This window comes from Bos mutus, chromosome 22, assembly GCF_027580195.1.
Source record: "Bos mutus isolate GX-2022 chromosome 22, NWIPB_WYAK_1.1, whole genome shotgun sequence".
NCBI lineage: Eukaryota > Metazoa > Chordata > Mammalia > Artiodactyla > Bovidae > Bos > Bos mutus.
The window spans coordinates 42777259-42791167 of NC_091638.1; the positions used below are offsets into that span (position 1 = coordinate 42777259).

General features: G+C 35.7%; 1 protein-coding gene across 14 annotated transcripts in view; it reads left to right on the forward strand.

Annotated features, from left to right (window-relative positions):
- CFAP20DC (CFAP20 domain containing) overlaps window positions 1–13909 on the forward strand; it is a 267642-nt gene that overhangs the window by 151813 nt on the left and 101920 nt on the right. For 13 of the 14 annotated variants that reach the window (XM_070359614.1, XM_070359613.1, XM_070359611.1 and 10 more), the window contains 5 exons: window positions 6098–6234; window positions 6915–7077; window positions 8465–8581; window positions 9725–9850; window positions 12372–12706. In XM_070359614.1, coding sequence (XP_070215715.1) covers window positions 6098–6234; window positions 6915–7077; window positions 8465–8581; window positions 9725–9850; window positions 12372–12706 — 878 coding nt within the window. The remainder of the gene's footprint in view (window positions 1–6097; window positions 6235–6914; window positions 7078–8464; window positions 8582–9724; window positions 9851–12371; window positions 12707–13909) is intronic. The other variant, XM_070359616.1, reaches the window with a different exon arrangement.

Here is a 13909-nt window from a genome sequence, read left to right on the forward strand (position 1 = left end):
CTGTGATGCCCCCGGCCCACCTACAGCCCACCACCACATGTGTTGAAAAGAGGGCACCAAGGGTCTGAGCTCAGGCTCCGAGTGGACAGATCTCTAAACATGGTGAGCCTCAGTTTCTTCATCTGTAGAGGTGGAATAATATCACACCAAGTGATTGAAAATTCCATAGAGATCATGTACACATCATATCCATCATCCTTCAATCTCAAATTGAATGGCATTTCCCTGACCCTAAAGACTAGATACCAGCCCCCTGTCAAACACACTGAACCTTCCCTTCATAGCTCTTACCACAGTTGTAATCATGTAGTTATTTATGATTTATTTGCTGTAGTATCTATCTCCCTTGTGAGACTGTGAGTGCCTTGGAGGAGGTTATGTGTCTGCCTTATTCCTTGTCTTATTCAGTGCTTAGAGCAGTGGCTGCCCAGGCTAGGTGTTCAATCACTGCTGAAAAAATTGGTGGATGAAGGAATAAATGATGGTGAATGGACTTCATAAATTGTTAAATTTTATTCAAGACGAAAGATATTAATATCATATTTATAGGCATTCACTCCCTATTAAGCACAGTATTTAGTATGTTGCATGGATTGTTTCAGATAATCTAACAAAAATGCCTGACTTAAGTACTATTATTATCTCAATCTTATGAATGAAGAAGGTGAGGCTCAGAAAGTTTGAGTACTTTGTCTAAAATAATATTTCTGTACTAGATCAGCCTTTTTGTGTTTTTGATATTCCTTATAACAATACACCTATAATAAAAATCCAATTCAAAATCTGGATTCTTGTAGCAGGTTTAATTCTGATTTGATTGTTAGATAATAGATGTAAGTCTTAAGCATGACCTCTCAATGATTAGAGTTGAAGATTCAGCAGGTTTTTCTAGTTAAACTTTGAAAACCTTTCAAACTTAAATGACTATAATAATTAGAACATTGTATCTTGGGACAAAAATGAATGTTTATTTTTCTAAAAGACAATTAGAGAGTAGACCCTCAGGTTTTATAATCTAACTACAAAGGCTGTACCCCTCAGTAAAATAGCAAAATAATTAATGGTAACATCTCTGACCTACACCAAGTTCATTTTCCGCAAACTCAAGAAAATGAAATGCCTAGAGCATGGCTTTAATCTAATCTTGATTTTTAACCTTCTGTCATGCATATTGATACCAGCTCTTAAAAGAACTCCTTTTAGAATTCAAAAGGCATGAATTTCTGCTTGTAGTTTTCTTTCATTAAGATTTTTTCTCATTATAGAAACTTTGTCCGTTCTACTTTTTATTTTAGAAACCAAAGGTCTAAATTGCTTTTCTTGTAGCTTTTAATTAGGACCCTATTACAGTGGATACAGAGCATGATGCATGTTTACATGGATAATTATGACAATTTTTATATGATTATAAACAGAATCATTAAAGTGAAACAGGCTTTAAGAATGTGTATGTGTTAATTGTACTAATAAATTGTTAAAGGCCTGCTAATTAAAGAAATAACTGAATGGTGGAGTATTGTATACTTTGCTTTGTGGAGGGAAAAAGGTACACTAAAATTTGTAAAACTTAAAAAATATATATCCATTTAACCACATAGTAGTAGATTGCTCTTTAAAGAAAGGTCCGTCTAGTCAAGGCTATGGTTTTTCCTGTGGTCATGTATGGATGTGAGAGCTGGACTGTGAAGAAGGCTGAGCGCCAAAGAATTGATGCTTTTGAACTGTGGTGTTGGAGAAGACTCTTGAGAGTCCCTTGGACTGCAAGGAGATCCAACCAGTCCATTCTGAAGGAGATCAGCCCTAGGATTTCCTTGGAAGGAATGATGCTAAAGCTGAAACTCCAGTACTTTGGCCACCTCATGCGAAGAGTTGACTCATTGGAAAAGACCCTGATGCTGGGAGGGATTGGGGGCAGGAGGAGAAGGGGACGCCAGAGGATGAGATGGCTGGATGGCATCACTGACTCGATGGACGTGAGTCTCAGTGAACTCTGGGAGTTGGTGATGGACAGGGAGGCCTGGCGTGCTGCGATTCATGGGGTCGCAAAGAGTCGGACATGACTGAGCGACTGATCTGATCTGATAGTAGACTCTCTTATAAAATACATCATATCTCTGTGCTTCAAGGAATTATATCAAGCTTAATTATAGTTTTAATAGCTATTGGCTATCCATTGCTAAGCTAGAGGTTCCTCTGAGAAATTCACAGTATTTAGGAATTTGTAGCTGGAATTGTGACAGTATAATATTTTAAGATACTCCCCCCCCAAAAAAAGTTTATCTTCTAATCTTGGATACCATCCACAGTTGTGGTGATATTTATTCATTGTGTACCATGTTCTCTGCTGGGCTCAGCAGATGATTGTACATGGAGTACCAAATAAATGGTCTTTCTACTCAAAGAAACTTACATTGTTGTGGGGAGTGGGGGGAACCTGTATATAGATGAAGAATATGAAAAAAATCAAAGAAACTGCACATGTATGATGTTTGAACGGAAAGATATGCCAATGGCCAAATGGTTTCTATGATTAGAAGTTAAAAAAAGAAAAAAAGCTTCTATTCTGGTATTGAAAACTCCCATATAGGCCTGTGCCATATCCCATATACCCCGTGAGGACTCTCAGTGGCTCTTCTTTCTAGGAAAATCCACATTTGAGAACAAACTCAGTAGTCTAGGATTTTTCCTGTTTGGTCACAGAAGGTACAAATGATAAGTCTGAAATAGATTTTTCCAACTGGTCTGGAATTTGAAGGTCATTTCTTTCTTTTGCTAATCCTAAGAAACTAGCAATATTTTTATTGACTCCAAATGGTTGTTTGTAAATGACTGAAAAAGATGCAGTTGCACACATAGCCAAGTCCATTTGCTAACACTAGGAAATCTCACATGTAAGCTGAGTTAGGCATCTGATTCTGGTGCCATAGCACTGCAGCTGTTGAAAGCCACACAGTTCTTGTAAGTGTCAATGTCTTGGTCATTGTTGACCCTTCTTTTTCATCCCCCATACCTTGGCAGTTGTTCAGTCTAGTCGTCCTCCTCAATTCACACATAAAACTCTTAGGTAGATTTTTTTCTTAAAAATAAGTTTCAACAGTAGTTAGAAATAGTCAGTCATTTAATCCAACTTGCGTTCTGACCCCTTATACTTTATGATTCATTTGGTTTGCTCAGCAAAGGTCTGTTGCTCTGTGTCAAGCAGTAGGCTAGCAAATCAGGGATGACAAAGCAGACCGCTGAGTTTATATCTACTGAAATATACATCATTGGAGAATTCCATAAACACATGTGAAAGCACAAGTCTGACAAGTTCTGTGAGGGAAAGCTTATGGGAGTACTTAATTTGGGTACCCTAATCAGAGGAGTATGGGAAGACTAGTCTGAGAAAGTGATACATGATCTGAAACATAAGAGCCAAGAGGGGAAGGAAAATCCTTCCTGCCATGGGCAACAGCATGTATGAATGCTCTAATATGTAGGAAGAACTGAGAGGCCAGAGCAGAAGATGGGAGGTGTTAAGGCTGAACTGAAACTGGAACATGCAAGTTATTGCAGGCAATGTTAAGGACTTCCTTCTTAATCCTAAGATTGGCAGGGAAGCCATTGAAAAGTTTTAAGTGACAAAGAGGAATAATTCAATCAGATGTTTATATAAGACCATTTTGGCTACGTTTTGGAGAGACCATGGGACAGGGAGCCAGAGTGAACTTGGTAGATCAGTTGAGCGGCTTTGTGATCATCCAGGAGAGGGATGATGGTCTCTTGGATCAAGGTTCATGTCAAGATTCTGACATTTCAACCTGAATTGTTTATGATGCCATTCATTAGACCAGATTTTTGGTTTTAGGTGTCTCTGATACATTGAGGAGAAGCTGATGAAGAAGGCCACTGGATAGAACAAGTGACTCTCAGAAGAGAGGACTAGGCTAAAAATAGAAATTAGAGAATCTGCCTTATAATATCCAAAATAGCTTTCCACACTTCTGTTCAAACACCTTCAAAATGACAGAAAATTCACCACCACAACAACTAGACATGCTTTAATTAAAGAAAGATGTTCCTTATGTTGGACTAAAAGCTTTTTTAAAATTAATTTTTATTGGAGTATAGTTGCTTTACAATGTCGTGTTAGTTTCTGCTGTACGAAGAACTGAATTAGCTATATGCCCACATCCCCTCTTTTTTCAGATTTCCTTCTCATTTAGGTCACTGCAGAATACTGAGAAGAGTTCCCTGTGCTATACACTAGGTTCTCATTAGCTATCAATTTTATGCATAGTAGTGTGTATATGTCAATCCCAATCTCCCAATTCATCCCATCCCCCCCACCCTTGGTATCCTTACCTTTGTTCTCTACATCTGTGTCTCTATTTCTGCTTTGCAGAGAAGTTCATCTGTACATTTTTCTATATTCCACACATAAGTAATATTATATGGTATTTGTTTTTCTCTTTCTGACTTACTTTACTATGTATGACACTCTGGGTCCATCCACGTCTCTTCCAGTGGCGAGATTTTGTTACTTGTTATGGCCGATTAACGTTTCTTTGGGTATATGTACCACATCTTTATCAGTTCTGATGAACATTTAGATTGCTTCCATGTCCTGGCTATTGTAAAGTGCTGCAGCGAACATTGGCATGCATATATCTTTTAGAATTATGGTTTCTCTGGGTATATGTCCAGGAGTAAGATTGCTAGATCATATGGTAGTTCAATTTTTAGTATTTTAAGGACCCTCCATATTGTTCTCTATGGGCTTCCCTGGTGACTCAGATGGTAAAGAATCTGCCTGCAATGTGGGAGACCTGGGTTCGATCCCTGGGTTGGGAAGATCCCCTTGAGGAGGGCATGGCAACCCACTCCAGTATTCTTGCCTGGAGAATCCCCATGGACAGAGGAGCTTGGCGGGCTACAGTCCATGGGGTTGCAGAGTTGGACACAACTGAGCTACTAAGCACAGCACATACTGTTCTCCATAGTGGCTGTACCAATTTACATTCCCACCAGCAGTGTAGAAAGGGTCCCTTTTCTCCACACCCTCTCCAGCATTTCAGTGGAGATGATTCCCTGAATCAAAAACCTTCAGTGATTTCCTACCTATTCTGTGATTGCCTACCAGTTTTAGAATAGGCTGTTATAATTTTAAGGCCCTTTTCGTTGTGACCCAACCCTATTCTTGCAGCTAGGCTGGTGGTTTCATTATCCCCCAAGCATACCTTACTCTTTTATTCTTTCATGCCTGTATTCAGTTACTTTTCTTCTGCCTTGGACACGTGGTGGTAAGGTGTTTCAGTCATGTCTGACTTTTTGCCACCCTATAACCTGTAGCCTGCCAGACTGGTCTGTCCATGGGATTCTCCAGGAAAGAACACTGGAGTGGGTTGCCATACCATTCTCCAGGGGATCTTCTCGACCCAGGGATCGAACCTGCGTGTCCTGCATTACAGGCAGATTCTTTACCGTCTGAGCCACTAGCCTATATATCTCTTATTCTTGAGATCTTACTATTCATTCAGGATTTATTCAAGAAGTCACTTCCTCTTGATTCTCACTGGTCTTCCTTATGTTGTAGCTCCCTGTTTACCTATGCTATCACTTCCCTTCAGACTCTCTGAGGGCAAGCAGTGTGTATTATCCATTTTGTGTCACTGACAACTTCTAGGAAATGCCTGAGTGCTGAAATACTTGTTCAGTTGAGTTAGTTTTAATTATTTCCTTAAAGAGAAAAAAAAACAATATATTTTTCAGTAGCTTCCTTTTCTTTTTTTTTTTTTCTCTTTTTTTTATGAGGAAAAACATTTGTGGTAGAGGTTCTCAAAAGATACTTAGCACAAAGACCACTTGGGGGAACCTGTGAAGATTATAGATTTCTTGACTCCCCAACAAAATTCTAATTCTTGAATGCATATCTGATAGATTTGATGTTGAACCTCAGTATCTGTGCTTTTGTAAGTGCCCTGGGAAGGTGGGTAGGTTAAAGCAGGGGAGGATTCAGATCATGTGTCCCCTCGATTGTACTTTCAGAAATACTGCAACATAGTGTTTGCCATTACGCCCATTAATGGACTATTATTACCTTCCTTTTACAAAACAGATCAGTTCATTAACAGAGGAACAGTTAGCATGCGGAACAGTAAACATCAAGATGTTTGTCATATTGCCTTTGGATCCAAAGTTCTTGGACCACCTCCACTCTCTGGCAGAAGAAATAACATGAGGCTATCCAATGAGGTAGGAGCAAGGTTTGAAGAGCTTTCCTAAGCATAGGTGGTATGGGAGGGGAAGGGTTTTCTCCCATTCAGAGGGGGAACAGAAGGGAGAGAGACTACATGCCAAAAGCATAAGTCTTGAATAAATTTGGAACAGAAATTCTGGATTTTAGAAGACCCCAAAACTGTATTCTTTCTGTCATGTCAACACAGTTAACAATTTTGAGTATTCTTTTCATTAAATATGTTCACAAAACTTAAAGACAAATATATGTGAGCACATTTTGTGGTCTCCTTCAAAAAGGAGTTGGATCATCACCAGATACCTTACAATGAACAGATTATCAAATGTTATATTTTTATTTTTAGTTTCCTCTGAGTATCTGACATACACAGTGGTTTTCATTTCAACTCCTACCTACTAAAGATGGAGTGTGGCAAATAAGCACATTTTAATTTATATTTCTATAAGATTTGCTTGTCTTCTGTTTTATGTCACATCATATTTATCCTTCCATTTCTTTCTAATTTTCTACCATAATTTCCCTCTCCAACTTTTTAATGTTCTCATTCCCTTTGTTTGTTTTTTTTTTTTGAACCTTACTTTATTTGTCCAACTATTATTTCTTCTATGTAGATTCTACAAGAAATAAATGCAGTTCCTATATTTTAAAATATAAATTAATTCTTTTTTCCTTATAGACAGTAAGATCTGTTGGGTCCAAAAGTAACCGATTACACCAGCAGTCTACAGTAGAGAAGCGTGTTAACGGTGCAGAAATGTCAGCTTTGCTGTTATCTGAGTCTGAGGCACAAGGAGATAAAGAAAATATTGGCCAAATAAAGCAAACTGTACCTGTTCTTGGTAAGAATTCTGCATAAAAATTGATAGTTAGTGAAAACAGTGAGAAATGTTAATAAGAAAGTCATAGTTATATTCTTGATTAGATCTTAAGTTCAAGAATTATCATTTAAAAATGAAAATGATGGTAGATATTGAAATATGTCTAGAATAGTGTGCTTTTATATATATATATATATAATTTTCTGGAACCTATCATTCTGTTTATTGTTTTTTTACATTGCTATAGTACCCCATGTTTTTACTTTCTGATGGCTAGTGATAAAATGTAGTATCCAATTATTGCTATGTTTTGCAAACCCCATGTGCATTTTAAGTTTTCTTAGTTTTGTCTTTTAATTAATCTTCCATTTGTAAAGTGCTCTTTATTTTCCCTCCCTGTTACAAAAAATAGCCCCATTAGTAAAGAAAAGACTTTTACCCCAAGTTATATAAGATTGAGAGTTCAGGGCTAACAGACTAAGTGATTTGCAATTTGTTTCCAATTGGTAATTATTGGAAAGAATGGAAATCAGAACCCAAGGCTTACCACTCCCTGTCAGTTTGTCCACATTTCCTGGTCTGACTTTTATCAGCATTGAAAAGGGGAGAGACATTTGGGTTCATTTGATTTAGAAATTAATGATCACTGTTAGAGACTGTATCTCCATTGGAATATAAAACTCAGATGAGGGAATTAATAACAGATATTCAGTCCCAGTTTTATCACTGTCTGTGAGACCTTGATCAATTTCTTAAAAACTATGAGCCTCAGTTTCTTCATCAGTAAGGATACAGTACCTACTATCACTAGTAGTAATAACAGCTGCCTTAAAGTGTCAATTTGAGGATTCAGTGAGGTCAGTCAGTCCTCAAGCACATTGTATTGTGCCAAGAATGTAAGTGTTCAGTAAATATCAAATGCTGCTTCTATGAATATTATTATTATTATTACAGAAATTTAAAATTCTTCAAGATTGATCTCACTTCTCCAGGGTTCTTTTGGAAATTACCCTCTAAGTGCTTCTTGAATGACAGCTGGCCACACTCTTTTAAAGGAAAAAAATAATTTCTCTGCATTGGCCATAGATTTTATTTTTTTATGTTTTCTAATATAGCATGTTGCATGATTAGCATTAATCTGAATTATTTCTAGTTCTCTATATGGTTACATTACATGAATAAAATACAATAGTAGTTTTGAAAACCTGATACAGTTCTAATATAGGGAATAGAAATAAATATCTAGTTCCTATAAAGAAATAAGTTGTGTTTTTTGTACAGCTTTACATTTTGTCAAAATGATACATGAACATTCTCATTATGGCTATAATTACATTTAGAGTTTTATTTCAAACTATATAGTGCTTTCTGTTCTGGCTTTTTGTTCTTTGATATGAAAATGTACCAGCCAGTCTGCATATTATGCATCCACATCCCCCTCAAGAACCATCAGCCGATAAGAATAATAACAGGAGAAGATTACGGTTAAAAAGCACCAGCAGAGAAAGGACAGAGACACCCAGCGGTATGGCACTAATTCAATACTATCTTATATCTGTATATTATTCAGAGCAATGGAATCTCTCTCTGCAGGTTGTAAATTTCAAAGGATTATGAACCAATTCATTTAAAATATAAATGTCTGTTCTACAAGGATTATGGAAATCAAATTTTCTACAAAAGAATTGCTCTAGAGCCCTAACAGAGATTTGTTGGATTAAATAGACAGTGCCACAAAAGTAAAGGACTTCCTACTTGTACTCTCAAAGGCTGAATAAGCTTAAATTATTGATTTTTAAAAACGGCCCAAATTTGATGGAGATTCCTGCCTGCAGACTTTACTGAAATTGAACTTAACTCACAATTTTTCATGTTTCACTTATCTCTCTTCTTTTTAAATTGGGCCCATTTTAGATTGTTGTTATATTTGCTGTCTCTCCTTTTGGACTTCTTGACGTCTATTATAATGTAGATTAAAATTTTAACTCTTTGCAACCGGTAAAGCATTAGAGAGATATAGTCAACTATTCTATTAATTGTTATTTCTTAAAATACTAGATTTGAGTCGGGTGTGTACAAATTTGTATACACATGAATTAGTCTATCCTGAATCAAGCCCAGAATCTATGATATACACATCTGTTAGCATAATTTCTCGAAAGTGTAGCTTTCTTGGGGAGGCCAAAATTCTGCTTGCTAGGTTTCATATTATTTTTGTAAAACAGTAGGTAGAAAAATTACTTCTGCAATGCCTGTATCCATTTTTCTTAAGGTGCTAAAGGAACAAGCTTTGTTTAAAAGAGTTGAGTTCAATAAGAATTGTCATTTAGAAAAAACACACTCCATTTTACATGGAACCTAAGGAAAAAATATAGGACCTTTAAAAAATTATATGGGTTTTGGAATTCCTTTTATCACATATCATAAAACTTAAATTTAAAATGTCCCCATGCAAATATCAAGGAATTTTAAGATGAACTTCTACAAAAAATGCAACTGAGTTCATCTTAAAATATTCTACTGGAAAAAAAATGCATATAATCTATATTGTCACATCAAACTTTCTTTTTAATAATCATATAGAAAAGTATACCAAATGCCATTTTCAAAAATTAATTTATATATGTAAAAAGAAGTAATATAGAAGAAAATATTTATTCCATTAAAGGCAATTCTTCAGACAATAACAGGAATGATGAACATAAAGCAGCAACTGTCCTCACCGCTATGTCCCAGCAAAGAGCAAAGACAATGAACCCCAGCTCTCCAGTACCCCAGTCTCCTGATCAAGCAGGTTAGCATCTTTATTATACCATAATTGCTAATAGTTAATAACATATGAATATGTTAAATATTTCAAGCCTGGGCATTTTGAAAAGTCATGATACAGACATTTCCTAAAATCTATCATTTTTTAAAATCTCTTTTTAACTCAGTTTTACATCAGACTTTAATGGATGAAAGAGTATTTTTATTTTCAAATTTTAATGCACAAATTACCCTGTTCAGAATAAAAGTTTAAAACTCTGTAAAGTTTTCACATGACATCGTCACCCTCTCGAAAGATTATCTATGACATAGTCACCCTCCCCAAAGATTATCTATTGTTGCAATTCTCCAGTCCTCTTTATAATGGAGATATTGGAGTATAGTGCATTGAGCCCATCAACATATCTTGCCTAGCAGGTGTGTGGTACTTTTACAAAAGCAAATTGTTTTTAAGCTAGGGAAAAAAGAAAATAAATGAAAATTGTTTGTAGTTTGTCAGTCTTATTTATGCAGTGTTGAAACCTTCATTAAAATGTTAGGCGCAATTAGTGTGTCTAGCATAAATCTGACTGTGTAGAAAAGCTAATTAGATGTTTAGGTGATCATTCTTGCATTTATCTTGTTTGCTGCAATATTGTGATTACACAGTAATTTACATATTTTCCTAAGAAAACATACCAAATTATTCATTACAATTGATATGGAAATACTTGAGGTAAAACTGCAAATTCCAAAAAAGCATGTGGTAGTGAGATAATTAGAGTTCTTTTAGTGTGAAAATACTTCTTTTACTTTGACTTTTTTGACAGTTAATAATATGTTTGGTGCTAGGTCATACAAGTTGTTTAATTATCTAATGTAGATTCCCAAGATCTTTTCCTCCCATTTTCTTTACATACTCCTGTACATAACAAAACACATTGGTTTTTGTAATCTTACTCAACATTTACTAAAGCATTTACCATGTTTACAAAGCACCTGCTAGGCACTTAGCACCAGGCAAAGAGTTTGCTGTCCAGAAGAGGACAAGCCAGTGAATATATTAATTTCATCCACCACAGAAGGAAATGGCAACCTTCTGCAGTTTTCTTGCCTGAGAATTCCAAAGACAGAGGAGCCTGGCGGGCTATAGTCCGTGGGGACGCTGAGTTGGACATGACTGAACGACCATCACTCACAGCCATGCTGACTCAAGACTCTCCGCATTTGCTGTGAACGTGGTCGGATGAAGTAGATTCAACCTGCTATTGTCCATTTACCTATAGAAAATGGGGAAGTCTCGTCCTTAATAGGTTTTATCTAAGAAATGCGTATTTACAGCTCTTTTATAGGCAAGTTATGTTATATAATCATAGTCATAAGTTAAGAAACAGATGAATTCACTTGAGAAGAATACAGTTTTATGTGTGCCGTCAATTTAATTTTTATTAAAGGCCTTTTTGTTTGTTTGTTGCTTTTGATTTTTTAGTATCAGCTTTGAAGTTTCAAGTTAGCTAGTCTTAGCTCTTGGATATTCTTCTTATGATATGAACATAATATGATTCAAGAATCAGGAGTAAAATTACCATGTTTGCATTGTGGTTCTGCAGAACATAAATTCTTGTAAGATTTTGACCAAAAAAAAAACCAAGTGTAGCAAAAAATTTAAAAAAAATCAGATTCAGTTGAGAAAATGCTCAACTTTTCCTGATGTCATTCTAAAGAAGAAAGTAATCCTGCTTTTAATAATGCTTTTTATAGAAAATTTTTTTCAAGTTTTTTGTGGTCATAAAATTATAAGATCTATCCCAATATTGAGTAAAAGACTAATTTTTTTAAAGTTTTGATAACAATATATCTTAGTGGTGGTATATAGTATTTTTAAAGAAAACAAAAATGTGCAGAAAAGATTTTCATATCAAAACACTCTCTCCTAAAATTAAAATTAAATCCAAAGGTCCTTTTCAGCAGCAGAATTCACCAGTCACACTAACAAATATTTCTGTGGACTTACTATTACTTGACAGGTCTTCTCAGTTTAATTTATGAATTGTCTTATTCCAATCAGTAGAATGGAGAGGGAAAGACTGTCAGCTTTTTGTAGTTTGTTTTTTTTCTCCTCCTGCAGTTTTGTAATCTGAACAAGGCCCAGACATTTTATTTAAAGAGCTTAAGTACTCTGTCCTCCTGAAGTTAAAAGAAATTCCTAACTCAAACCCTTTTAAATTTGGAAGATTCCCCCCCTCTGGATTATCAAATTAATGAGACTGTGCTATAAAGAACTTGCTGCAAGATAGGTGATAATTATTTCAGACTTCCAAATTTCCTGGCCAGTGTTTCAACTCAGATGGAGTGGAAGTAAGTACAAATGAGTCGCCCACAGCTCTGAGCACTAACTGTGGGTTAAAAGTTTAGCAGGTTACAAGATGGGGGATAAATTACCTTCCTTGGCTTTTGCATTATTTGATAAACCTGTTTCAGGAACAAGAAGTGTTACTCTAACTACCTGCCTAATATAACACTTATGGAATACTGCTCTAACTTCTGTCATCTTTTGCAATTGTCAGATGAGTGGGTATTTCCCGAAAATGGCGATCACATCCCCTATTTGGCCTCTACCCCGCAGTCTCTACTTTTGGATGAAGACTCCTGCCATACTTCATGCCTGTGGCTAGAAGCCAGCAAGGAAAGTGAACAGGATCAACAGACAGAGGAAACCCAGATTGTTCCAAAGGGTGTTTTCACTTTTTCATCCAGACCACGATCGGCACCTCATGGAAAGACTCAGAGTATGTCCCCAGAAGGGTGCCCATTTACTTTGGATCTAAAAGAAGATACCAGTGTGACAAGGAGTGACACCCAAACAGAGGAAGATTTTTACGGTGCTGACAGCAACGAAGAGGTACATTGCCTGATGAGGGAAATAGTTGTAAAGTACAGTTGTTCTATTAGCTTCAACTAAACACTAAAACTAGTTGAAAGAGGGAAAATCAACTGCTATTTATAAAAATGCAGCAGATTGCAGTGTCAGTCAACAGTTGCCTCAGGTTGTTATGGTAACTCTAAATTGTTGCCTTTTTTATTAACAGTCAGCCAATTTCATTTTTAATTATGGAAACCAGTTTTTGGTTTGATTTTGTTTTTTCATTTTAATCTTTGTCTCACAGAATGAGAAATAATATGCAGTTTAGTAATATGATAGCATGACCAGTAAAACACTGAGAGCACATTGTTCTAGATCTCTGGGGAAATTGTGTTGCAGATGCTAAGCATTCTGAGTTGAGGGTTTCCTGCCTTCCTTACTCCCCTGCCATCTTCTCACCTTAGACCTATTAGGACTCATTATTTTCCATATGGTCCCAGAATTTTCAGGAGTTGTGCCAATTAAAGTTGCAATAATGAATCATGGATTACTGCTGGGACTTGCCTTACAGGAGGTTTTCTGTTTGCAATTATTTAGAATACAAATGTATCTCATATATCAATAAATTCATAAAAAGTTTTTAATACCTTGTGAAATACCAAACTGAATGGAGTTTGACACATTTGTTTAAAACTTAATATATTATACCTCTTTTCTCCATAGAAAATGAATTTGTGAAATTTCTTTAGTATTGTTCTTTATTGATAGGCATTGATATTTTCTAGAAAAAAATAATTATTTTAAAAGCAGATTATAGTTAAGTTATGGCTTAGTGAAATTACACAAATTATTTATATGTAGAAATTATAGAAATAATTAGGAAAACATGTTTGTATGCTTACAAACTTATTTTTAACAGCTATATCTGATTAAGAATACCCCTTTGGACAAGGGGAAATACGTAAGTCCATAACTCCTACCTTCAGAACCAGTTGAGAATATGGTGAGATCGTTAAGACAGTAATTATGATTTTTTTCCAACTTTTAATGAGTTTCTATAGCAAAAGTGCATGGGGAATTCCTTTTTTATAACATTCTTGCTTCTGAGTGTGATGAAACTGTTAGTCAAACCAAACATAAACTTACTGCAAACCGCTTTATGCATAAATGAATAAATAGTACATTTTAAATGTGTTGGGAAAAAGTTTGTCCCTTTCACCCTGAATAAAATTAACCTATAAA